The 25112-nt window shown below is 45.9% G+C and overlaps 13 protein-coding genes across 13 annotated transcripts; 9 read left to right on the forward strand and 4 right to left on the reverse strand.

The window, feature by feature from the left end:
• Positions 1–166: 166 nt before the first annotated feature.
• On the forward strand, positions 167–2506 carry FAR1 (cyclin-dependent protein serine/threonine kinase inhibiting protein; the record flags this gene model as incomplete). Its single annotated transcript, XM_020206622.1, has 1 exon — positions 167–2506. The coding sequence occupies one exon, from the start codon at positions 167–169 to the stop codon at positions 2504–2506; it is 2340 nt and encodes a 779-aa protein (XP_020066406.1).
• Positions 2507–3066: 560 nt separating this feature from the next.
• On the forward strand, positions 3067–4152 carry CANTADRAFT_203654 (uncharacterized protein). Its single transcript, XM_020206554.1, has one exon. The coding sequence runs from the start codon at positions 3386–3388 to the stop codon at positions 3986–3988; it is 603 nt and encodes a 200-aa protein (XP_020066407.1). The 5' UTR covers positions 3067–3385; the 3' UTR covers positions 3989–4152.
• On the forward strand, positions 4146–4632 carry CANTADRAFT_203673 (uncharacterized protein). Its single transcript, XM_020206555.1, has one exon. The coding sequence runs from the start codon at positions 4303–4305 to the stop codon at positions 4579–4581; it is 279 nt and encodes a 92-aa protein (XP_020066408.1). The 5' UTR covers positions 4146–4302; the 3' UTR covers positions 4582–4632.
• Positions 4633–5374: 742 nt separating this feature from the next.
• On the forward strand, positions 5375–6208 carry CANTADRAFT_48046 (uncharacterized protein; the record flags this gene model as incomplete). The annotated part of the gene is made up of 1 exon (XM_020209537.1): positions 5375–6208. One exon carries the CDS (start codon positions 5375–5377, stop codon positions 6206–6208), a length of 834 nt encoding a protein of 277 aa, XP_020066409.1.
• Positions 6209–6741: 533 nt separating this feature from the next.
• Positions 6742–9228, reverse strand: CANTADRAFT_5241 (uncharacterized protein; the record flags this gene model as incomplete). The annotated part of the gene is made up of 1 exon (XM_020210079.1): positions 6742–9228. The coding sequence occupies one exon, from the start codon at positions 9226–9228 to the stop codon at positions 6742–6744; it is 2487 nt and encodes an 828-aa protein (XP_020066410.1).
• Positions 9229–9702: 474 nt separating this feature from the next.
• On the forward strand, positions 9703–10464 carry CANTADRAFT_89163 (uncharacterized protein; the record flags this gene model as incomplete). The annotated part of the gene is made up of 1 exon (XM_020211537.1): positions 9703–10464. One exon carries the CDS (start codon positions 9703–9705, stop codon positions 10462–10464), a length of 762 nt encoding a protein of 253 aa, XP_020066411.1.
• A 1538-nt stretch (positions 10465–12002) lies between these two features.
• CANTADRAFT_47777 (uncharacterized protein) lies at positions 12003–13757 on the forward strand (the record flags this gene model as incomplete). The annotated part of the gene is made up of 1 exon (XM_020209505.1): positions 12003–13757. The coding sequence occupies one exon, from the start codon at positions 12003–12005 to the stop codon at positions 13755–13757; it is 1755 nt and encodes a 584-aa protein (XP_020066412.1).
• Positions 13758–14436: 679 nt separating this feature from the next.
• On the forward strand, positions 14437–15075 carry CANTADRAFT_47239 (uncharacterized protein; the record flags this gene model as incomplete). Its single annotated transcript, XM_020209441.1, has 1 exon — positions 14437–15075. The coding sequence occupies one exon, from the start codon at positions 14437–14439 to the stop codon at positions 15073–15075; it is 639 nt and encodes a 212-aa protein (XP_020066413.1).
• Positions 15076–15115: 40 nt separating this feature from the next.
• Positions 15116–15712, reverse strand: CANTADRAFT_5245 (uncharacterized protein; the record flags this gene model as incomplete). The annotated part of the gene is made up of 1 exon (XM_020210084.1): positions 15116–15712. One exon carries the CDS (start codon positions 15710–15712, stop codon positions 15116–15118), a length of 597 nt encoding a protein of 198 aa, XP_020066414.1.
• A 961-nt stretch (positions 15713–16673) lies between these two features.
• On the reverse strand, positions 16674–19808 carry CANTADRAFT_46442 (uncharacterized protein; the record flags this gene model as incomplete). The annotated part of the gene is made up of 1 exon (XM_020209335.1): positions 16674–19808. The coding sequence occupies one exon, from the start codon at positions 19806–19808 to the stop codon at positions 16674–16676; it is 3135 nt and encodes a 1044-aa protein (XP_020066415.1).
• Positions 19809–20453: 645 nt separating this feature from the next.
• CANTADRAFT_25485 (putative ferric-chelate reductase) lies at positions 20454–23190 on the forward strand. Its single transcript, XM_020207434.1, has one exon. The coding sequence runs from the start codon at positions 20920–20922 to the stop codon at positions 23053–23055; it is 2136 nt and encodes a 711-aa protein (XP_020066416.1). The 5' UTR covers positions 20454–20919; the 3' UTR covers positions 23056–23190.
• Positions 23191–23736: 546 nt separating this feature from the next.
• CANTADRAFT_25486 (uncharacterized protein) lies at positions 23737–24186 on the forward strand. The gene has a single exon (XM_020207435.1). The coding sequence runs from the start codon at positions 23859–23861 to the stop codon at positions 24063–24065; it is 207 nt and encodes a 68-aa protein (XP_020066417.1). The 5' UTR covers positions 23737–23858; the 3' UTR covers positions 24066–24186.
• Positions 24187–24276: 90 nt separating this feature from the next.
• On the reverse strand, positions 24277–24616 carry CANTADRAFT_25488 (uncharacterized protein). Its single transcript, XM_020207436.1, has one exon. The coding sequence runs from the start codon at positions 24463–24465 to the stop codon at positions 24295–24297; it is 171 nt and encodes a 56-aa protein (XP_020066418.1). The 5' UTR covers positions 24466–24616; the 3' UTR covers positions 24277–24294.
• Positions 24617–25112: the final 496 nt, after the last annotated feature.

The raw sequence follows: 25112 nt of genomic DNA on the forward strand, positions 1-25112 counted from the left end.
CAATCGTTTCTCAATCAGGATTAATTGCATCTGCACTTACAAAGATATTTTCTGCGTGTGCATGCCTCTGATTCACAGGGTGATGTACTTATAGACGTCAGTTCGTCGAGCTGATCCGCAAACCTCTCCGGTATCTCCAGCCAGTATATCCTCTGGCGAATGCACCATGACTGACATCTCCGTCAAACCGCACCGCAAGTCGGTCAGGTCCTCCATCTCCAAGCATGGCGACAGAAACAGACGCTCCTCGTTGCCCCAGGCGTTGGCCATGAACCTCAAAACGTCCTCGGCATCCCTATCCTCATCCTCCACCATCTCGTCGCTCGCCAGCCGCAGACAGAGTGCCGAGCTGGCGTTGTTTCGCCGTCGCAACCTCGCAGACACCTGCGCATTCTGTGGAGAGTCGTTGGCCCATCTTCACCGCGAGCTGGTCGAGCTCTCGTGTGGCGACGTGTGCCATGGCGAGTGCTTGGATATCATGTTCGATCGTGACTACCTCGAGCAGTGGCCTGTGTGCAACCTCTGTGGAGAAAGAACCAGATGCGCAGACGAAAGCTCCACTGCGCACTCAAGCATGCTCATCCATGATGTCTTATGGTTCGAAAAGCCGTTACCCGAGCCGCCAGCCGGCTCCAGTTTGAGCCTTGACCTCCTGGGGCCGTTCGAGCCCCCAGCTACCGTCTCTAGTCACCCAGTGACTCCATTGAACCAGATCATTCCAGACACTCTTAAAGACCCCTTGCCAGACACCATTATGGTGGGAGGCCACCAGCTCGAGGTGGACCCTGCCGCAGCGCATGTGCATTACGACGAAATGAGAAACGACATCCTCCAGCCTAAAGTGGCGTGCTCGAAGAGCGCATCTGTGCGCCTCCACAACGGTGCGTCCAGCCAAAATTTGGCCTACCTGTTCACTGTAACCGCTCCTCGTGTGTATAAGAACACCCAGCCCAGCCAGCACGAGCTCCAGGCCGTGCAAGAAATCCGAAGACAAATCAAAAAATTCTTATCCACGGAAATCGTCAACTGGCAGCTGAATTTCTTCGACGACGCCATTGGCGACGACTTGATCATTTTCGACCACTTGCACGTCAGCACCAACGGCCACGACTGGGACGGAGTGTGCTGCTTCTTGTTTGAAAATATTCTCTTGCTTATCGATGGCCACAAATTGATCGGACAGGTGTTGATCAACCAGGACGTCAGGTCGGTCAAAGCCACGCCAAACGGCGTGGTGCTCGATTTGGGCGATAACCCCGTCCCCCAATTGCATATCCGTCACGATAACCCCATCGTGCTCTCCAAATGGGAGACTATGATCCAGAAATTATTGGACCACAAGCCTATTGCTTATATAAATATGTTCCAATTATCCTCCAACGCCTGGGGCTTGTTCAAGGACTGCTTGGACATCCCGTTGGAGGTGGTGGAGTTTTCGCATCTCATGCAAAACAACCTCGATATTCCCAGCCCCATGCTTCTCCAGGCAGTGCCAGATCCTGACCCGTTACCTCTCAATTTGATTGTGTCCATTCCTTTGATCAACTTGGGCACCAACATGTCCAATGACGAGTACAAGACCCACATCGTCACCATGCTCAAATCCATCAAGGCATCATTGCGCCCAATTGATAAAATGGGGCTCATATTCGTGGGCACCGATAGCAGAAGAAATCCCAACCGCTCAGGAGCATTCATTGGGTGTGTCGAGTCCAGCTGGGACGGCTGGGACAGGGTCATAGAGGACATCAAAGTGTCGGGAAACACCCGAGGATCACATACTCTTTTCGCCAATGAATTGCAAGAGCTCAAGATCAGCATTGAAAAATGCATGGATTTATTTCCCTTTATTCCTACAGGGCCCAACAACATCAACAAATTTATCATCTTGAACTGCAACAATTACCAGCAGTCCATGCCACTGGACTCCGGCATGGAGAAGACCCAGGCACTACTTTCCAGAATGATCAATAGCTTGCTGGACAAGCTTTCGATCTCGTTGGTCAGAATAGGCCGCTACCACACCGAGGCCTGTAGCTACATCCAGGACTTGATTAGCAAGCCCATTTCCGACTCGACCCACGTCAAGTACTCCTACGGAACCGAAATCTTACGGTTCGAAGACTTTGAAGAATTCAACCTGGAGTTGAATTCCTTGATTACAAACGAGTACCAGTCGATCTGCATTCCAAACATGAACATCGAAGTCCTTAAAGATATTGGCACCAAGTCCATGGTGAATTTCGACCTGATCGAGGTCAATGGCTACTTGGTACCTGTCACTGCAGACAGTGTGACCCTTCTGATTAAGGATGTCAAGCCATCTACAGAGCGCACAATTCTGGTCCAGGTTAAATTGAACATAGGAGTAGGCCAATTGGAGGATACTTTCGGTCCTATTCTGTGCCTCCAAGAGCTCCCAATTATTCGGTGGCAAGCCAAATGGCTAGGGGATTCCAATTGCTCTGGAAGCGTTGGATCCAAGATTTCACAAGCCCGTGGTTAATTGTGGCACTACGTAACAATATACCCACTACAATAGAATACTCAAGCCAGTATAGTGTGATCTGGACTTTCTTCTGATTCATGTAAAGTACGCTTCAATAGCGACACTGCCACTGTGCTATTGTAAACAATACAGCCAGCCATCTGATGCTCAGTTTTGTAGCGCGGAACATCACCAGAGGTGTGCAGCATCAGCAAACGGTTAGTAAAAGTAACTCCGCCCTGAGGCAGGTGCTGTGTCATTTCAGGTGACAATAAGAGCTCCTGCTGAACGAGCGCAGGTTCTCGAAACCACCGAGCGCCCAACTGCGTCCCACACAACCACTGCCGAGCAAAGGGTGGATCTACGTGTGTATTCGCAGAATACAGTGTGGGGAGACCGTTGTACGATGGTAGAAACGGGATCTTGCCCAGATTGGGCCCCCACTTGGATTGATGAAGGCTTAGGGCATGTATCGGTTTTCCAATTAAGCAATTTTAATTAAATAGTGATCCCCTCTCTCGATAATATGCCAATGACCATCGTTGGTCTTTGTTGGAAGAGGCTAAAGTGGATTTCCAAACGTCATGGTGGTGTTTGGGAAATTCCTAAATAGGCAATCTGATTGATCGCAGCTGCAAGTAATATAAGTGCAGCGGTGACACAAAACTTAAAAGGATAACTCAATTCGCCCCGCCGGCGTTCATCACTGCCCGAGGGCTGGTTGCCAACACGATTTGTTTACGTTTGACCCCGAAATCTGCCTATGATCTCATACATGTCAAGAGAACTTTAATAATTTTTGTTGCTGTGCCTTTTTTTTGAAAACTATATAAGTGGTCCTCAACAACCCCAAATCACAACTCTCTCACCAGTTACTTCCACAACTACACAATAAACATGTCTCTTCAAGTCCTCAACAACCCAATTGCCTTGGCTTCCTTGACCCTCCTCCAGCTTGGTGTTTCCATGGCTGCAAACAACAACGGTGGTCTCGACGAAGGAAACCAACAACAGGCCGCAAAGCAAGACACCACACAAGCGAACAACGAGAAGACAGCCACTGATGCTAAGGAAACTGCTAAGGAGACTGCTGAGACTGCTCAGCAAACCAAAGCTGATGCCACTGCCCAAACTGCTACCGGCACTGGAGCCACCACCCAGTGGTGGACTCCCCAAACCGCAGCCACTGCCACCGCAACCACTGATGCCAAAGCTGCTTCCAAGGAAACGGATACTGGAGCCACCAGCCCTGCCACCTACAACCAGTTCGGATTCACTGGCTCCCAATCGGTGTGGGAAGCGCCTTCCACCCTTTCTTCGGTTTCTGGATCCTCTGTCTCAGGATCCTCATCGCTGGCAGCCCACTCCATTCAAAACAAGACCACTTCAGGTGCAAATGCTGTCAGGGGAGCCTTCCTCCCAGACAAGGATATGTCGTTGCAAAGAGCACTCTACATCGGTGGATTTGTGGGTTTGACTGCCCTTCTCCACGCGTTGTGATTGGACGCTTTCTCCGCTTGCATTTACCCATCATTTAGTTCCCTGTATAGTATTAATTCAATCTGTGTTATTTAAGGTTTGTAACGGTTGTTTTAGACCGTTGGAATGCATTGGAATGCGTTGACGAGTAGTTTGCGCGACTTGCTTTTAGACGGTGTTTCAAATGTCAGGTGAAGGTGTTCGAGAAGCATTCGATCTTCTGTGCTGAAACGTGTACACGGTTCGTAAATCGTGGCCAAGGGTGGACAAGGGTTGTTTGTTTACGGGTAGCGTGAAGGAGAGGACAAGGGGGAGTTTGTGAATGTGAAAAAGCTATGCGTGCAATCCAACTATGTGAAGACCACATCAATGCTTTTGTGCTTAACAGGACTCAATCGGTTAGGATGTGTCGGTTGATTCATATGTCGACTGGCCCTGTGTATAGTGTGAAGAATGGATCTGAGGTTCCTAGGCGTGGGGGTCGCGTCAGATTCTATGGCCAAACGGAATCCGGGGTGAGACTTATTCATAACCATTCGTCTACGAACCGAGAGACGCGGATTTCAGCTATTGTACTGTGCGGTTGTGGTCTAGCACCTATACTACTCGAGTAGCGGTTCTGAAAATGGGCTGACGAGGTTAGGTTATGAGAGTCTGTTCTGTAAGCAATTGCAGAATTTGTGGTTGAGAATTGTAGGCAAACATGTGCATTTCATCATTCCACTGACGATGTCAGGTGGCCCTGTGCCACGTGGAAATCGTGCTAGACTGTTACAGTTTCCTGTAATCCGAAGAGTTGAAAAGGATAAAATATTGGAGTGATGTACTGTTAATTAAAGCTACGAAAACCAAAGCTGTACGGTGAATTGGAAATTATGGATTACCTTAGTCAAGTCTATAAATTGGATGCACAAGATATCCAGTTAAAGGACAGGCGATAATGACTAGGAATCCACTGGATTTCTCCCACTATACTGCGGTATTTGGCGTGATGTTCCCTGCTAGAATATCTTCCCAAACCTCGAAGAATACTTTTATCTGCAACAAATATGTCTTTACATCAGCATAATCCAGAGTGAGATCTGCATACTATACTTTCTCACTTCTGGTGTATATCAGATCATCTTTCGCAGCCGAAGACGGATTAGTACCCCAAATCCGATGCTTCAGTCTCAAACGGTAAACGACTCTATTTTAATCATGCCCAGAACTCCTCGAAACACAAACCCGTCTCGGGACACCCTAGAGCCCACAAGTCGATCCACTCTCTCGAATAACCACTAGCTATTTTGCATACCATTAAGGGAGTATTGGTACGCGCACCCTCAACCTGACTCACTATATCAAAATGAAACATCTCCACTCCTCTCGATTCTTTCACGGCTTGCTACCCCAGAATACTTTGACATGTCGTATGACCCTCAGATCCAAAGATTGGAGATCGAGAATTACATCAATGAAAACTTCAAACATCACCCGTTCCTCAACAACCAAGGAAACCTCAAATACTTAGCCGAATGCATGCGTCGAGCTTACCTCCGTTGGCATGTTCTTCTTTGCATAGATGTCGAAGCGTGGGAGAAAGACAACGAAAAGGTCACTGAAATTGGTATAGCATTGTACAACCCCATTGGTCAGGAGTACGCATTGGTGCCCAACATCAAACAGGTCCACATCAGAATCGAAGAGTCGTTGAGGCTCCGCAATGGCAGATACGTGCCAGACCATGCCGATTACTCCAATAGTGGTGTTTCGTACACCATGCTGGAGGAGGACGCAGTATTATATCTTCAGGCATTGGTGGACAACTATATCAACCATCCACCACTATCTGCTCAAGGTGCGTCCTTGGTGGGCCATAACATAAGAGGAGATATCGCTTGGCTAGACAAGCTAGGAGTGGATTTTCATGAAAACCTTAACTTCATAGACACTGAAAAGCTCTTTGCCCTCTCCAATGGGAAACAGGGAGCCAGCTTGGTCAACGGCCTTGAACGTGTCCAAATTCCTCATGCGTACTTACACAACGCAGGAAATGATGCCTACTACACCTTACTCTTGGCAATGAAACTCTGTGATCCAAACGCAAGACGTTTCTATAACTTGGACTTTTTGGTTACCAAAGAGTTCATATTCCCTGAGATCAGAGGCAAGAAATCCCGAAAAAAGAAGGATCCCAATAGGGCCAAGCTTTTGGAAGGAAATATTGATGAGTTGATCATAGACATAACAAGGAATTGACTTACATTCTGTGTTTAATGTAAATGGATTCTTGATTGCAATTCTATGGTAGGGACTTTAGATTCGAAATATGTTCAGCTACTTAAAACAGGAACACAATGGTCAATTATTGATATGGTACTGTGCTATGCTTGTTTTCACCAATACATTAGTACACCCTCTGCTCTATTACTAACGTTGCATTATAAAATTTTCATTCCTGCTAATGTACACGATGGTCGCTTCTTCATTAAGTTTATATCTGTAAAATGGTGACTGGTGGATCTCTCAATTGAAGCACTTTCCTCGAGCCATGGCGATCGCCAAAAGTATGTCTTCCCGCTTGTTCGTCCCCTAACTTACGAATTTGTACTTCATCTACCAAGAAGCTGGCAAAGTTGCACAAACTACTTGTACAAACTACTTGCCTATCCGAATTTGAGTACAGCACCAAGCTTCCCTCCTCGTCATGAATCTTGTAACCAACTTTCTCTTTCATACCCTTAACTAGAAATGACCTAACAATCTAGAGCGAAATTTGGATTCTGGTATGGTTAGTATTCCTGAAAGCCATTCACTTGATCCATCAAAGTTCTCTCAAATTTCTCACTCAACTGACTTAATCTTAGCAATAACCCTGCACTTAAACTCTTCAATCTTTCGTCAATCATACGTTCCCAAGAGTTTTCTAGCCATTTTTGCACCAAGAAAATAAAGTCACCGTATGTAGTTATCAAATAATGTCCGTCCATGATGTCACATATCAACATCATTGAAGTTATTATGCTTTCAACCAACTGGACCTCATCAAGTTTTACCCTTTTAACCAAAAGCTCTACCACGAGAAGCATTTCACGTACCATTTCATTTAAGTTCAGTGCCGATGGATATGCTGAATGAAGTATCAAAGTTAAAGTGGATAGATAGTGCCCGATAAAAATGGGGGTATAGGGGCCGATATCTATCTCTCCTGCCTCATACCAAACGCTGATTAAAGGGAAGAAAAATCTGCTTCCAACCAACTTATAAAACCCTGCTATCTTGGGTTTGTCTGCAGTCGTTTTCTTTCTCAATCCACTTGAAATTCTAATAACCTTTCCACCGTGTATCTTCTCCTGTGCATTTTGTGATTGCTCCTGCATTAGCTCGTCCTGAAGTCCGGAGGTAATTGATTGAGTGGATAGAGAATATTCCTGAAACTTTCGGTGAACGTTCTCGGGAAGCATTTTCGAAGGGAATTGGAGTGGCTTAAATGAACTTGCAACTGCAGAATCTTTGAAGCCCTTCAATTCACGGACGGACAATGATGCTGCGGAAAGAATCACCATCCTTTGTTGTAATGAATAATCTCCCACAAGTAAAAGCTTGAATAAGTGTAGCGTAACATCAGGATTCGCTACGATTATGGCAATCATAAAATTCAATTTAGCGCTTTCAAAGTCTTTGTCTTCGAATTGGTTATTCAAGCCAATTATTGTGCTCATCAAGTCCTCCGAGAAATGTACTAGTTCATTGCCGAAGTTTCCTTTCTGACGGATCAATGTAGGTCCATGCTTTAGAGCTGATCTTATCATTTCGTATGCATTTGGATTTTTGCTGTCCGCGTTTAGGTATTCCAAAAGGTCTTTGATGTATATAGGTCTAGAGACCTTTACTCGTGGCCCAATTGTGGGATCTTCGTCATCATAGTCTTCATCTTCATCGTCTGAGTCAGAAGTGTACGTAACAGATTTGGTTACCGATAGTCTTGAGATCGCTTTTTGTAAGTTCCCATTATTAATCTGTTCCATTCCTGGTTCTTCGACAGTAGGGGCATTCACTGCAGCCCATGGACTTTGATTGGGGCTAACAATGGATACATCTCGAATGTTTAGATCAATATCTGCTTGATGGTCCTTAAAAATCTTCTCCTTTCCAGAATATTCACAAACCTGGTTGGCCAATAGAATACCCAATTCTTTCACGCTATTAGAATTCGACAGCAACCTAGTAGATACAGCATCCAAGAACACCTTATCGCCCATTATCTTCTCTAAGAATTGAGATCCCTGTTTGAAGGAAAATAGATAAATCAAAAACTCTGTCCTGGATTTCTGAATGACAATTGGTTCAGCTTTGATTGTATAATCGTCTCCCCAGTTTGAAATTAGTTTCTTGGCAAGAGAGTAAAGCTCTATGTCTGTCTGTCTTGTCAAAATCATCGCCAGGAGCAAATTTAGCGAAGTATTCAAACAAGAAATTATCTGGTCAATTAACCTTTGGTTGAAGTTTTTATGGGTAAACTCTAAGATTTCGAATAGCCCATTCATAGATTGATCAGATAAATTTGATCGCACATAGGTGTTCAAGAACTTCGTAAAGAACTGTGTAAGCAACTCCTTTTTTTCGAACGATTTCATTATGTTAAAAGACTTGGTAAAATAAACCCAGTTTGCTTCGTTGAAAATCAAATTAAAGTAGTGGTTCAACCCAGACGAGTTGAATGATTTGATTGAGTGTATATACAGATTGACGATTGTTAAGTTGGACTCGTTTCGATACAAGGATAGTATGCAATGGCTCAAAAATCCGAGATAGGCATCCGAGGAAGCAAATATGGTGTTTTCCGTGTTCAAATCAAATTTTGAGAAGATTTCAGCACAAATACTAAATGTCTTTCCTTTGAACAACAACTTATCGATCTCTTTGGATTGGACGCTACTTGTGGAAGGAGATACGAGTCTGGTGATCAAACTACCGTCAAAAACATGGATGAGCTCGTCGAAATACAATTGAAGAAGGGGCTTGGATTCGATTGATAAAGTTTGAAATGACGCTATTTTTGCTAGAAGGTTGCCCACTCCTTCGAGACATTGTAGGTAGGAAGTGATGAGTGCTTTGACTGATGGCGGGAGAGCATGGTATGTTTCAGGGATGGTGTTGTTGAGTAAGATTGTGACAAGCTTGGTAGAAAATGGGAGTATTGAGTAGCGTTTTAGGGTGCTTTCGATCTCTGGAATCGATGGTTTCTGCTCAAGCAGTCGGAGTTCCTGGTGGTCCATGGAAGAAATCAGAGTGATATAATTGCGTGCTGGGCTGAGTAAGTGACAGATCTATGATGCAGCAGAAGTGATATGAGTGAATTATGGACCTAGACTGTGCGAATGAAGATATCAACGTCTCCAAAGGTGCAATCTCCGATGCAGTATGTTCTGTTTAATCTGGGGAGATGATGTCTCTTTGTAGGTGCAAATATGCGACATCGATGCTGCGACACCTTGATTCAGATGCGACACGATCTAATCCACCACCAACCAATGCTATCCATGATCTCCAGGCATATTGCCTTCCGGTCCTTGAGGTGTTTCCTGCAGTGTTTCGGTCCTCGTACTGCTGCACGCGTTCAGGATATTAATCCAGACATTCTGACTGGGGCAGCGCCCCTTATAGCCAGCCATGAGCGTTTGAAGACATTAGAAAACAGTTCCGAGACGTCAGAAGTCTCTTCCAAGCAGCAAAATGGACACCGTTTGGCCATGGAAAAGTATCTCTCGAGCAATCACTTCCAATTCCAGGAAGGTAAGGCCGCACAATCTATCAACACCCTCCGAGCAGCCATGGAACTAGTCTATCCCAGAGAAAGGCCGTTGGTGGCCATAGACGTAGAGGCGTGGGAACGGAGCCTTTCCAAAGTCACAGAAATTGGTATCGTGGTCTATGATCCAGACCAACTGCAGGGATCGATTTTTCCAGTGATCACCCCCATTCACATCATTATCAAGGAGAACATCAAGAAGGTCAACGGCAGGTTTGTCCCTGACAACAAACACAAATATTTGGGGGGCACCTCATATGTGCTCACATTTCTGGAGAGTCGCCAGTTGGTGGACCAGATCGTCACCAAATACATAACCAAACGTCAGGGAGCGTTGGTGGGCCACAACCTCTCTGGAGACATCAAATGGATCAAGAGCATCGGCGTCGAACTTCCCGAGAGCGTGCCGTCAGTGGATACCTTCCAGCTCTATGGCCTTTCACGGTCCACGGGAGCTACCTTGCGAGGCGTTTTGCGCCTGGCCAATATCCCACATGGCATTCTTCACAACGCAGCCAACGACGCCTACTACACCCTAGTGGCTGCAATGGCGTTCTGCGACCCAGAGGTCCGCAAGCACCAGCAGTTGGACGTGTATAAGGAGCTCGAGGCCAAACTGAAGTACCAGAAGCGTCAGGAGAAGTTCACTGACAGCGCTCGACTCGAGGAGGATGGTAGTGAGTTGTTCGAGATGTTCCGGTAGGATTCTGTGAAGAAGTTGGGTGAATCTGATTAGTGGTGCCATTTTACACCATTTGATTAGGTTCATCTGCTATCTTGCTGGTATGTTGATAGAATTTGATTCTAAGATATCAATTATGACACTTTGAGACATCAATGAACACTTCAAGGAATTAATCTGAACACTCCAGTGTTGACACTTTGAGACTTCAATCGTTCTTGAGACATCAATCACCTGGGGACTTAAAAAGAACACTTCCCGACATTAATCTAATCTTGTCAAGTTGATTCTTGACTCTTTTGAGATGTCAATATGCACTTTTGAGAAATTAACACTTAGAGACTCCAATCTGAGACTAAATTCTTACCTTAAGACTTCAATATGACTACCTTTCAATCTGGACGCGTTGAGGTCGATTTGGGTACTTTTAGCCAATCTATCACTTTCAGACGCCAATTTGAGCACTTTAAGGAGTCAATCTGAACACTTCTAGACGCCAATCATGACTCTTCGAGCCTTCAGTTCCAAGGACTTCAATCTGAGCTTTTGAAGTCATTCTAAACATTTTGAGATTCACTCTTGCACTTTTCCTGGTCCTCTATGGCTTCAAACCCCTGACCCGAATCACGGCTCGCTTGATAGCTTTCTCTCACCTCCCTCCACTCCTTTGGGTGGTTTCTTTACCCATCAGAATAGATGAGGTCAATGCTGTATCAACGGCTGCAAACTGCTGAACTGTTCAAGAAAGCTTTCAGAGCCGTTCAACATCCTTACTACCAGAGAAGCTATTACTAATGGATCTATAGAACCCCTAAATAGGAACTAGTCTTCGAACGATAGCTGTTGCTATCGGTCAGTGGAGTACAATTGTGGTAATTGTTCATATATAATTGCAATAATTTTGCCCAGGGCGTTTTGCAGCCCAATTCAGTCTCTCACTATAAATACAGCACCATTTCCTCGCTGCTCCACCAGCTACAATGCAATACTTCTTTTTCCTCTGCTATTGTCTACCACAAACAGCCTACGGGTGTAATTATCCTTGCTCCTTGCTGTGTTGCTGCGGCTACAGTGATTGTGATTGTCGGCACTGTTGCTCCACGTTTCGCAGACGCCTTAGTGCCATTGACGGAACCACACTCCCGCCCAGCTAGCGAGACGTCCCCTACAACGACACCCTCGCCAGTACGGTGCTGTGCCACTACGAGCTCCTTCGTTGGTCCCACTGAATTATCCTCGCCCCGCCCTGCCGTGCCCTGGCCCATCCCGTCTTTCTCGGCACCTCGTCATCGCTGTAAATAGCCCAAACAAACAACGCGCCCGCCAATACCGTCATCGCACTGACCATCCCGGAAATACGAGTCGTGCAGTCGTCAACAGTATAGATAAGGCTACAGACCCTGCTGAATACCTGAAAATTCCAGCTAGAGGTCCAATCGTCATCGCCCCACACTCCGTCCAAACTAAACTGGCATCCTCGTGTCTCATTTCCTCGGCATCCACACTCCCTCCTTTCGCCTTCCCATCCTTGTTTCTTGGACACGGTACCCCATATTCTAATGTCTGACGACGAGTACACCCCGCTCAACAGAAGGGCCTCCCACACCTTCCTTGACTCGCCTCTCGGCTCGTTCAAGGGACCCAACTCCTTGCACAACTTTGCCAGTTCGTTCACCAGGGCCCAGTCTTTCGCTGCCTCCAAGATCGATAACGATATCCACAAGAAACGGTCGTTCTTCGTGGAAAACATCGATGGCGACGACTATGAAGATGAACTCTTCGACCCAGAGTTGATGGTCCCCTCTATAAGAGGTGAACGTTTGAGTACCGTAATCCATGATATCTCTAACAGGAACCAGCTTTTCATGAATGAGTCCAGCCTCTCGCCAAACAACGACGTATTCTACCAGGAAGATATCATTAGTGCATTGAACGAGGGCAGGTCCAGACACAACTCCGTCCAGGGTATTGGCAGTGTTCCAATCCCTAGAAATCGCATGTACCCATCTCCATCGTTCTCCAGTTTTAGATCTGCCATTTCTCAAGTCACCACTGCGTCCCACATCAACTTGAAGAAAATCGAAGACAAGGACGGTAACATCGTCACTGTGTTGGCTGGTCAATCTACCGCACCTCAAACAATTTTCAACTCCATCAATGTGTTGATCGGAGTCGGCCTTTTGGCCCTCCCAGTGGGAATTTTCAAGGCAGGCTGGATTATCGGTATTCCATTGTTGATCCTCTGTGGTTTGGCAACATATTGGACTGCTTCATTGTTGTCAAAATCAATGGATACGGATAGCACTATCATGACCTACGCTGATTTGGGTTATGCGGCTTACGGATCCACTGCCAAACTCTTGATTTCATTAATGTTCTCCATTGATTTATTAGGAGCTGGAGTTGCATTGATTGTATTGTTCAGTGATTCTTTGTACGGATTACTTGGTGACGAAGAAGTCTGGACTAAAACCCGGTTCAAGATTCTCAGTTTTTTCATTTTAACTCCATTTACATTCCTTCCTTTGCCCATCTTATCGGTGTTCTCACTTTTTGGAATTCTTTCCACAATTTCAATCACTGCTTTGGTCTTGTTTTGTGGCTTTTTGAAGCCCGATTCTCCAGGCTCTTTGTTGCAGGTCATGCCCACAAACTTGTGGCCCCAGTCAACCCCAGATTTATTGTTGGCAATCGGTATTTTGATGGCGCCATTCGGGGGTCATGCTATCTTTCCTAACCTCAAGAGTGATATGAGACATCCTTACAAGTTTAAAAAGACCTTGAAGGTCACCTATTTCATTACCTTGCTTACTGACCTTTCCATGGGGGTTTTAGGCTTCCTCATGTTTGGTCACCATTGCAGCAATGAAATCACCAACACCCTTTTGGAGACTGCTGGATATCCAACTTGGGTCTACCCACTTATCAGTGGTTTGATTTGCTTGATTCCTCTTGCGAAGACTCCATTGAATGCCAAGCCAATCATTTCCACCTTAGATGTTCTTTTAAAGGTAGACACTCCTAGTGAGAAATCGGTGCTCAGGCTTGTGCAGTCAGTTGGCAGATTTTTTGTGAGAATTGGTGTCAATGCCATTTTTGTTGTTTTGGCCATTCTCTTCCCAGAGTTCGATAGGGTTGTGGGTATTTTGGGGTCCTCAATCTGTTTCTTGGTATGTATTATTTTGCCATGTTTGTTCTACCTCAAATTAGGTGGACAAAAGGTCAGTGGCTTCGAGAAACTCGTGGCCAACTTTGCTATTGTTGTGTCTGCATTGTTGGCCGTGGTGGCCACTTGGGCAACCTTGAAGTTTTAGTGAAGCTCATAAACCCAGACCTGTTTGAGAACCCGACCTTCATACCAAAACTGCCTAATGGCCTACGCAAAATTGATACCCCTAGAAACTGCTAAACGCTAGAATCAACCAATATAATACTACAATAGCAGTTAATAATACATATTCACCTACCCACTCACTTCATACTGTAATTATGGGGATATTGTCTGCCTTTCATAGGAGGTGAAACTCTAAACAACAAGAGTCTTCTCAAAAGGAAGCAATTGGTACACACCCGTTCATTGGTGTGCTCTCACATACAATAAGCTACACGGAATCATACTGGTTGATCAATGCAGGACACAAGTGTACCTTGTTGCGGTGCTATTCCTCAGTATTGCTTGAACTTCTGGAATTGAATTAAAGGTGCAGTCAGAAAATCTTCCGGTGAACAAATACGAGCTATACAATAAATATTACATCCCCAGCCTGCTGCTGCGCCATCCCTGGTGGTCTCCACGAATCCCCTACTGCCATCCCCTCCTGTTGCCGCTAACTGGAAGTATTTTGCACCCTCGCGCAACCGGCCCAAACAGGCAGGTCAATCCGCATTCCCCGTTATCACCCCAGACTAAGCCTAGCGGCTGACTCATCTGCCATCTGAGTGGCCAGTCTTCGACTACATAAACCCAGACTCTCCAATTGCTTGTACACCATCATGTACATCCCTACCAAATATAACGAACAGGACTGGGCCCAGGTGGAGTACCTCATTCGTCAATACCCGTTGGCTACTGTGATCACCAACTCGCCGGAACAAGGCATAGTGGCCAACCACTTCCCCTTCTACCTCAAGGAGGAGAACGGCAAGAAGGTGTTGCACGCGCACATCGCCAAAGCCAACCACCAAAGACCAGATCTCGTGGATGGCGAGGTGTTGGTGATCTTCAAGTCCGAGGACACCTACATCACGCCTTCCTACTACGCCACTAAGGCTGACACCCACAAGGTGGTTCCTACATGGGATTTCGCAGCTGCACACATCAAGGGCAGATCTAAAGTTATTGACGATACACAATTTGTACACACTCAGTTGAACAACCTCACCAACCAGCAAGAGAAAAACAGAGCCGAGCCCTGGAAGGTGGCTGACGCCCCCGAGAAGTACGTGGCGGCCATGCAGAAGGCCATCATTGGGTTGGAAATCGAAATCGACTCGTTTGCATGCAAATACAAGTTCGAGCAGGACAAGCCCATGCACGACGTCGACGGCGTGGTGGCAGGCTTGGCCAAAGACGACAGGCCTCAGGTGTCTGCGCTCGTCAGGGACACCAACCAGCGCAGGGTCGCCAAGTAGAATATAATACACACACACATTAGCCACATGTAGCACCTCATCAGTAAGGGGTGAATCTGGGAGCGCCTCTGAAGCTGCCTCCTCTGCCTCTGCCACGGCCTCCTCTTCCTCTGAACCCTCCTCTTCCTCGGTGGCCTCCTCTGCCTCTGTTGGTGGTGCTCAAGCCCGGGATGTTGGTTCTTTTGGCACTGACCTTCAACTCACGGTCCCGGAAGCTGGATCCGTCCAAGGTGGCCACCGCCTTGTTGACGCCGTCGGTGTCTGCGAACTCCAAGTACGCAAAGCCCTTGGGCTGTCCTGTGAACTTGTTGAGCAAAATGGTGACTCTCTGCACCACACCAGCACTAGCAAAGTGCTGCTGCAATTCGGCAGGTGTGGCGGCGTAGTCGACGTTTCCGATGTAAACCGACCGGGAGTCGATGTCTCGCTTCTCCTCGTCGGTCTGGGGAGCGTGGGGGTTCTCGGAGAGGACTGCTTTCAATCTGGCGACCTCATCGTCCAAGTGCTTTGTTTGGTGGTCTCCCGTAGTGATTTGTATGTCTTCGTCCTCTGTGGGTGCTTGTGGAAGCAGCACGTCGGCCTGCTCTGCGTATGGCTGCTGGAGCTGCTGTTGTTGGATGGGAACCTGGTCTGACATTGGTGTTGGTTGGAGATGTTTGAAGAATTCTTACGACACGCGACATGATGAGCAGCGCGGAGCACGTAGGAGACATCTTCAAAATATGCCCCGCTACATGATTTCAGAGTGAGACTAGAGAAAATAGAAGGATCATATGGCTTAATGACCAACTCATGGTAGATTATCTCCTTTATAAATTAACCCCCCTAAAGGCGGTCAGCTCTAACTAGATTTCTGGTTATTTGATTCAGTTTGTCAATCCTGCTATATATTGGGCGCCAAACGTTCCTGTACTGGAAGGAGATATTAGAGATAATTTCTTCACATCTCTTAGAAGATCATTAAAAATTTAGAATTGATTTTGCCTTCAGATTGCTAGATTATTGGTGGTTCTGTTTCTTCTGGTGAGTATCAGGTCATTTTCTGTTCCTTTGGTGATTGTGGCGTTTGCCTGTTACTTTGGTCAAATGTCGCAAATGATATGGAATTCTAAATACTCTTTGATAATAGTTCAGTTTTTCAGCCACCGCTATAAGGGCCCTCATAACTGTGACTTGTGTGGTTGTTAGATTATCTATTAGTGAAATTTGGTAAGATTTGGTTTTCTTTCGAAATAGATACCATAACTTCGTGCAGAAAGACGGTAGTTTCAGCAAATCTTATTATTAAATTCTTCACTACTCTGTTCCTACAGTGTTTGCCAAAGTTATCGCTAAAATGGTGGCATCATAACAGAATTCATGGACACACACGAAACTCTTTATTTACAGAATAGAAAATATCATAAGTGGTCTTTCAGAATTCATTAATTGCAAGAGATAGAGGACTAATTGTATACTTACCCGAAAAATATGAAAAGGACCCATCAAAAATTGGTTGTAGTGATAACGATAACTAGAAGTACTTCGCTGATACATTATTAAATTAATTAAATGGTATATAGAACTGAAATGTAGAGTCAACACGACATACAAAAAGGCTACCATCCTGGGATATTCCTGTCCCGGTTCAACCCTTTGGATAGCTGGTTGCCTTTAATGGACCTAGGTGCACTAATGCCCTCTTTTGGTGGGGATGTATCTTTGGTAGACCTGCCGTAGGCTGGAATAGACCCGTAGCCTCTTTTTTTGTACTTCTTGGTTCCATACAACGGCAACAATTGATCGGTTTCAGACCTGAGTACGTCCACATCGGTCTCATACCCTCTATCAATGACATACAGATCATCATCGATGCGGACCCTCATGAATGAAGATTCATCATTAGTAGGGAAAATGAACTCATTGGTAGAATTTACCTTTTTGTCAAGCTTGTTTTTAGAGCTTCCTAGACATAAAATGGCCCCTACCATGACTCCACCAAAAATAATAAGTCCCAAGATAATTCCTACCCCAACACTCACAAATCCAAGGTGAATGTGAAGGAAATCACCTCTTCTCTTGTGAAGCCAATCGAGATTCAACGGTTTTTCAATGAGAAAAACGCATGCACCATTGGTATGATTGCCTCTAAAGTTAAAAGAAGTACAACCATGTGAGAGAACCTTCACTTCGTGGTCTTTATTGTACGACAAAGCCTGTAACTCGTCGTTTTCCTCGTTGGTGTGCAATTTGATGAAGGACTTGCCATTCTTTGGATTTCTGTAGCACCGCAACTCAACATCACTCATGTTGGTACGGAAAAGATCCTCTTCCATGGGTGGTCCCTTATAAAAGGCACTATCAAGACAATAGAGCAACTTATCCACTTCGGAATTTGGAACCAAATGATATTCGATAAAGTCCAATAATTTAGAGTAGTCGCTGGTGATATTGAAGTCCTTCAAGGACTCAGAGCTGGGTATTAACAATGAATAGGATAGCTTTTCCGAAGCGTCTCCGAGTCCAATGTTAGAGCTTAATTTTGGGAAGTACTTAATCAAATCAGTGAACGAATGATGGGGATAGTCAGGATCAGTAGCAGTTTCGAGCAAGTCTTTAAATGGAATTTGAAAGTCCTGGGGTAACAATACTGACTTGATAATATGCACCACTCCCTGGTTAAACAAAATATCTGAATTTAAAGGTATTGGTAACTTTGTTTCATTGAGTGTAATAATATGATCAAAGTGGCCATCAAAGTATCCCTGCTTTACCTCCACACGATCTCCCCTCAAGTTGACTGTCTTTAAGTTTCTGTCATTATCCACAAGCCCAAAATCAGAATAAACTGTTCCCTCTATGAACATACCTTTTAATATGTCCTTGAAGATTTTCGGTTTTGATTCCAAGTAATCCAATACCAAACCAAGTCTATTCCACGAACCTTCTTTCAGCGCAACGGTCACTTCAGAACTATGGCTCCCTAAGCTATAAGCTTTCGCGCATGGCAAAAATACCGTGTATCCTTTACCTTTATCGTCCAATGAATACAAATTATGCTCGTTGAGGTATCCCAAGGTTGCCAAACAGTTTTCCTTGTCAATTTCAATGTGTTCAACATGTCTCTGAAGAGCCCCATTAGAGATTAGATCACCCAAAGAGTGCTTGAGTGATGAGGGTGCATTCAACTCCTTGTCTCCAATGTAAATGAAGGTATTATTGGCACAGGAGTGCGATGAGACGATATCAATATCGTCGTTAAGCGTTAGCTTAGTAAGGTTGTTGACCTTTGATGCAGAAAGTTTCAATTGGAAACACCCCCCAATTCTCTTTTTGGAACAAAGCCTTGAATCTAGTAATCGATACGAAGATTCTCTATTTTCGAGAATATTAGAAGGATCCACAACTTCACTTGAAAATTGGTACATCAAAGATTGCTTAGAGCTGAACGACTGAACTCCAAGATCCTTTCCGGAGAATTCTAGATCTTCATCGAGTAGAAGCTCTTCGTTCATGTTGAACGAACCTGCAACCTCCTCAGAATCGTCTCTTTGGTCGGCGTCCATGAAAATGGTTTGGTTGACCGTGCTTCCGTCAATCAAATACATAAGTTTCCTGAACTTTAGTTCCTTGACCACGTTCGAATAATGCAAAGCGTTGAGAGCTCTTCTTGGGATCAAATCTATTGTAGGAATACCCAATGCTTCAAAGAAATGCTGTTCATTCGCCTGGGGACCGTCGTGATTCAACGCAAAGGTGTGGATTATTCCGTTGGCTAAAACAGCGGACTTATTGGACGAGATCTTCTTGTTCAAAACAAGCCGGTTGTCCACGAGGGAGACATGGTACTTGACGTTATCAGACTGGCTGAAGTAGGAGCCATTGGTGCCATTTGCGCCGCCCACAAGTTCTGTGAGCATCAAATGACTCAAGAGCTGGAGAATGTCCGACTTCATCTCGTAAATTGACTCCTTGGCAGTGTCGTACTTGTTGGAGATTGTGGTACGGTATAAAGCCGTGTAGTACGCGATCTCCAACTCCAGGAGCGAGTTCCTGATGAACTCGTCGTTGGGCACGAATACTGTTCGGATGTTCTTCATGAAATCCTCGCAATTGGTGGGTAGCTTCTTTGCTTTGTGCCTGGAGTCGTCCACATCGTGGTGACTAGGCGCAAACACCAGCTGGAACAAGTGCTTGACGAATGAAATGTCGCTGGGCGAGTCGTCTGCCAAGAGGAACTGGCACAATGACGGCTTGAGCGGGAGGAGCCTCTCAAGGCCCTGAATGAACGAGTGTTGATGTTTGGCGTAGATGTCGGGATCAACGATGGTCGACACCTTGTCAACCACGTATTCTTGGGACTCCCAGTCGGGTGATACGCTAATGGTGTATCGTTTGGTGTCCAGGACGTTATAGAGGGTGTTGAACACTACCTCCTGGTCGCTCAAGTAGCCAACCCGGAATCGCTGGTCCACGATGTAGCGAAGAAGCTGGTCTGGGGTGTCCATCCCAGCAATGTCGGACTCAGCAAATGCCAGGTTGATGGGTGCCAACAACGTGACGTTCTGGAGGGTGTTAAGCTTCGGTATCAAACCATGGCGCTGGATGGTCCTGAGGAAGTATGAGTATTGGGCCTGTGACGAGAGGATGTCGACAAGGGTGGACGGCGTGGGTTTGGGCTCTATGCTGGTGGAGGATGTCGCCGACACTGCCACGCGAAGGAAGTGCACGAGGAAGAGGAGGTGCCACAACATTGGAGCTGGAGAATGGAGCAGGTGGGCTTATCGTATTAATGATATCATGACGTGTCGCGTGTCGCGTGCGACACGGGGAGTGAAGCGAAAAGTGATTTTCAAAATTGAAAAAACAAGCGTGTATATAATAAGGAAAGAAGAATTCTTAGGGAATATGCAGTCGTGTTTGGCTATGGGCATGGAATATGTTGGTCAAGTGCCCAGGTGTGCAATGGGCACCGATTGGGATACTAAGTTATCGCTGAGATCAGCTCACAAAGCAGGTTATTGTTGAGCTGGTGCGCTAAATCAGTAAACCAGATCAATATAATAGCTCTCGATTGTGTTGGTACGGTGCGCTAAATCAGTAACTAAATCAGATCATTATAATGGCTCTCAATCACTAAAATAATAATCTGGAAGCTGTTTTTCCACATTTGTTATATTGAAGGATCTATTGGCTAGTGCTAGAAGTATCCTTGAGCATTATTTTATACAAGGGAAGGTATTGATTTCTGAGAAATTCTAAAATAAAGTTAATCAGAACATGCTAAATCGAGGGTTGAGTGTGGGGCAATTTACGAGAACTTAAAGCATGTGGGTAGCATTAATCACAAGTTGATTTGAGCATCGTATGTCCTAGGAAAAGATCATTAGGGAGTGCATCAGGAGAGTGCATTCAAAAGAGCTTTAAGAGCACTTAAAATTGCCGTAAATTGTACGAGGAGAGGAGCATTCGAAAGAGCATTTATTGAAGGGTTTATTTTGGTGATTATTAAAGAGCATTAAAAACATAGAAGAGCACATAAATTTCCGTAACTGTCGAGATCTAATGAGTCTCTTCGTGTTGAAATGCCTGAAGTTTTCCCAATTCACTCATGGACCCGCCAAGAGATCACATTAAACGAAAAGCTAAAATGAATCGTGTTTCGCATTCTACCTAGTACTTCGGACAACTCGCTTGTTGTAGTTATCGACGCCAGGGGAATGATCTCAATCTAGATGAAGATCTGATGAAGCACTACTAAGCCTCTTTGGCTGGGTCTGAAACTCTCTGGCCTCGCCAGGCCTCATACCTTCCAGCGGTTCCAGTCTTCTTAAATCCTCCTGCCGTTCCAACCTTCCAGCCCTCATGCTGCTCTCCAGCCCTAATCATCCCATTCAGTTTTGCCATCCACCCCCTCCTCCTTCACCCCGTGGATCTGCGATATCTCCGCCGCCAGATCCGACTTGGCGAGCAAATTGTCTATCTCCCTCTAGCGGATCCGCTGCATCCTCACCATCTGGGCCATTTTTATCGCCAAATGTGCTCGCACTTTCCAACGAGCAAATTAATCCCAAAAGCAGTAATCTTTCACTGATAATTTGCTCTCGTCCACCAGTTATAAATTTCAGCCTATTACCACAATGTAGGCTTACCATTATCACTACTATGTTTGGCCACACCAAGAGGTCGGTCACGTTTGAGGGCTTGGACTGCCTCGCAGACACCAAGTCCCACGAGTACATGATGGCCAGAATGAGACTGCAAAAACATGTTCCTTTTATCGAACAGCCCAAATACGGCAAGTACACCGTGTACTTTGCCGTGGTGGTGTTGTTCATAGCCACCGTTAAGCACGCTTGGTTCCTCCAGCGCGACTACTTCTACAAGAAGCGCCCCAGCTCCAATGTGGGAACTTCGCTTGTTGATGTGCTAGTGGCCTACTGTCGTTTCGTGGGCTACAAGCAAGTGCCAGCCTCTATCAGCTACTTCACTTCGTTGCCACTGTCGATTGGCTCGTCGCTCTTCATGATAGTGTCGGGCTTGTACATGTTTTGCTACTGTCTTGTCCCCCATTTCTGGTACAGAGGATGCAGAGGTTTTGGCTCGCCTCCATTGGCTGTCAGAGCAGGTATCATGGCCACAGCGTTGACTCCGTTCATCTACGTGATGGCAGGAAAGTCCAACATGATTTCGGTTTTGACAGGAATCAGCTACGAGAAGTTGAACGTGTACCACCAGTACGTGGGAGTGTCTGCACTCGTGCTTTCCATCATCCACACCATTCCGTTCATCCACCAGTTGCGTATGGAGGGTGGCAGCAAGCACCTCTACGACACGGTGTTTGGCGACTTCAACTACTACAGTGGTATTCCTCCTTTGGTCTTACTCGGAGTGTTGTGTCTCGCCTCCAAGTCCGTCATCAGAAAGTACATCTACGAAACCTTCTGGCACTTGCACTGGATGGCTGGAATCGCCTATTTCGGCACATTGTGGTGGCACATCAACGACCAGTTGGGTTGTGAAAACTACATGTACGGAGCCTTGGGCTTCTGGGCCACCCAGTTCCTCTACAGAATCTTGATGAAGACTGCCTTCAAACCCAACAAGTTGTTCTTGAAGCCCAGAAAGGCTCAGTTGAAGAAGTTGAACGACGGCATCTTCGAAGTTATCATTGCCAACACCGACGGGTACAAGTGGCAACCAGGCCAGCACGTTTTCTTGAGATTCGTGGGCTCCAAGTTCTTAGACAACCATCCCTTCTCCATCATCTCCATGAGCGACCACGACAACAAGGAAATGAAGTTCATAATTCTCCCCAAGAAGGGTATGACCAAGGTGTTGTTCGACCAATTGGACGACTTTGTCGCCAAGGAAAAGCTCGTGTACATCGATGGTCCTTACGGTGGCACCAGCAGAGACCCAACCACCTTCGAAAGAGTCGTATTGTTGGCTACTGGTACTGGTATCACTGCCACCCTCCCATACTTGAGTTTCTTGAGTAACCACATCAGAGACGTGACTGCCAATGGCAAGCTCCCGCTTATCACCCGTGGTATCAACTTCGTGTGGGTTATCAAGCACCACGAGGACATTGCCTGGGTTCGTGAGGAATTGGAAAGATGTCAATCTGTTGCTGGTGACTACATCAACATCGATATTTACATCAGTAGAGACCACAACGAACTCCCTGCTGAAAAGGCTATCGATGAAAAGAACGCCGGGGAATCCGACAAGTCTGCCCACGACATGGAAACCGAATTTTCCGTTTCCAGCTCTGCCCACTTCAACATTCACAACTACAAGCCAGACCTCAGATCTGTCTTGAATGGCCTCAAGGTTTCATTTGCCAGAAGAAACATGATCGTCAGCTCTGGTAGCGACTCGATGAGACTGGCTATTAGCTCTGAAGTTTCCAAATTACAGGCCTTGGTTTTCAACAATGACCTCAACCTGAACTCCATTGAAGAGGTGTTCTTACACTCCGAGTCTTTCGGATGGTAGTCCAGTTGGTGTAACTAATGGGGAATAGTGCACATTATAGAATTAGTATTAATTAACATATTCATTAGACTTAACATTAAAGGGTACAGTGCACATTATAGAATTAGTATCAATTAACAATAATTTAGAATCGAAAAGAATGTAGAGGAAATAGAATTGGAGGCGGCTGGTATAGAGAAATTTTGAAGTTGATAACAAATCGACTAAAAAGCCCGAACAAATTATGCTTTTCTCGGTCTGATTAGTCTTGATGGGTACATGGCTACATAAAATGCAAGTCTATACTTCAATCTTACGAAATGGGATTCAAGCGATGAGTATTTGTAAATAGTTCTGACGAATTGGGTACAAGTCGCGGTTATTCCCAAAGTAGAGATGTACGTACCAATTCGTCACAAACTAAGGCTAACGCAAACTAGCTGCTGTGTAAGCAGTTGCCTCGGGTCTCGCTGACACTTTCTATGTGTCAGAGTGGCAGAAACGAGCCGGAGAAAAGGATCATCGCAGGCAGGTCAGTACATTTTGTTACTATAAAAAAAAAACATTTTCCGAGCCCAAAGCAGAATTGGCACAGGTTAGCGAGGAGATGATCCATGAGAGTTGGTTTAACTGCAACTATAATGGGTGCTCTTAATTCTCTAATATTTGAACTGATAATAGGTTACTAATAGCAGAGCACCAAACCACATTAATTGACACCTGCCAATCGAAACAGCCTGTCTAAATGTAAGCAGACCATTAATAGTTCTGCCAATCAAACCGGCCCAGACTCCAGGATTTACCTACCGTTTTCGGAGCTTGTCATGGCAGTGCGTTGCCGTAGCCACGTTATGCTGGAAGTCCTAAATAGTGCGTTTCCGCCTCGTTCAAGTTCCACGAACGGCTGGCCATGGAGTAGCACCGGGAATGCTGAAAACGACCGTGTTCCAAACAGGGATGAGATGAATCTGGCCGTATATGCATCACAAAATCTCCCGAGCAACCGGCCAAAAGGTGCTAGCATCGCGTGATTCATGAAAGATGCATGCGTGGAAACGGAACAGGCGAATTTGGCTAGATCTCATGATATGTAGTGAGGTGGGGTTGAAGGCGAGAGGGAGCAGGGGGCCTGCGTCTACGTCCTCGGCAGGTGTAGCGTATGAAACGGCCTCGATAGAGCGGATGCCAACCACTCGTCGGAACAACCTGTAACAGGGCTCTTGTGCAAGTGCGTGTCCTCCACGATAATTCCTCCGGGTGTCAGAAAGGTGGCAGGCAAAGTGGTGCACTTTTGCATGTGCCCGTAGAGAAAGCTCTGACAGCTGAGCTGGTGGTGGCTACTCCTCCCCTCATAGCGGTTGTGGGGTGCATTTGAGGGGCTACGGCAGTCCCTGGCCCGTTTTTATAGTATGATATGGTTAAAGATAGCATAGCGTAGTCGCCTAGTTACGAGTGTTGAGCCCGTCGTTGCTCGAAATTACGAATTAGCTCTAGAATGGCTGTTGGGTCTGTGGTTACACATCATATGTCTAGTCTCGTGTGATAGCCCCCTAGCAAGTATTAGGAGCTTTTCGCAACTTTTTCAGTTTTTTTGAATTCGGGAGAAGAAATGAAAATGAGTAGTTAGATGGTAGAGAATGAACATCTGGAAATGTCAAGACAATAGCTGTCCAGTTATGTATACGACGAGGACTTCGTTCTCTCTCTGGTCTTGACTGAACACGTAGTGATATAATTACAGTTGAGATACTTCTCCCCACAGTGGGGCCAGGGGGGCTCAGTCCATGTAACATTGTTGAGGCTGCACCAGAACCAGGAAACAACGAAGGGTCCTTCGGCGAGCAGTTCCCCGAGATGCCACCAGCAAGTTTATCCATGTGCCAGATCGGTGGGTGTGCCAAGGCAAGCACACAATTTAGTCAAACCAGTCCGAACCAGTCCATTTCCGAGTCCGAATCCAGGGGTCGAATGCCCCACAATACCCATCACCACATTCATAACCGGGCCTCGTTCGCAACCAGTCCCCTTATCAGAACCGTCGCATGGCTCTGCCCCGATTGCTATCGCTCGGATCGCAA

The sequence above is a fragment of the Suhomyces tanzawaensis genome (assembly GCF_001661415.1).
Source record: "Suhomyces tanzawaensis NRRL Y-17324 unplaced genomic scaffold CANTAscaffold_2, whole genome shotgun sequence".
Classification (NCBI taxonomy): domain Eukaryota; kingdom Fungi; phylum Ascomycota; class Pichiomycetes; order Serinales; family Debaryomycetaceae; genus Suhomyces; species Suhomyces tanzawaensis.

Excerpts from the sequence above, each read along its gene's own strand:
- CANTADRAFT_25485 (XM_020207434.1), top strand. The coding sequence starts at position 20,920 with ATGCTGCTCTCCAGCCCTAATCATCCCATTCAGTTTTGCCATCCACCC.
- CANTADRAFT_25488 (XM_020207436.1), bottom strand. The coding sequence starts at position 24,465 with ATGCTATCTTTAACCATATCATACTATAAAAACGGGCCAGGGACTGCC.
- CANTADRAFT_203654 (XM_020206554.1), top strand. The coding sequence starts at position 3,386 with ATGTCTCTTCAAGTCCTCAACAACCCAATTGCCTTGGCTTCCTTGACC.
- CANTADRAFT_25486 (XM_020207435.1), top strand. The coding sequence starts at position 23,859 with ATGGCAGTGCGTTGCCGTAGCCACGTTATGCTGGAAGTCCTAAATAGT.
- CANTADRAFT_203673 (XM_020206555.1), top strand. The coding sequence starts at position 4,303 with ATGCGTGCAATCCAACTATGTGAAGACCACATCAATGCTTTTGTGCTT.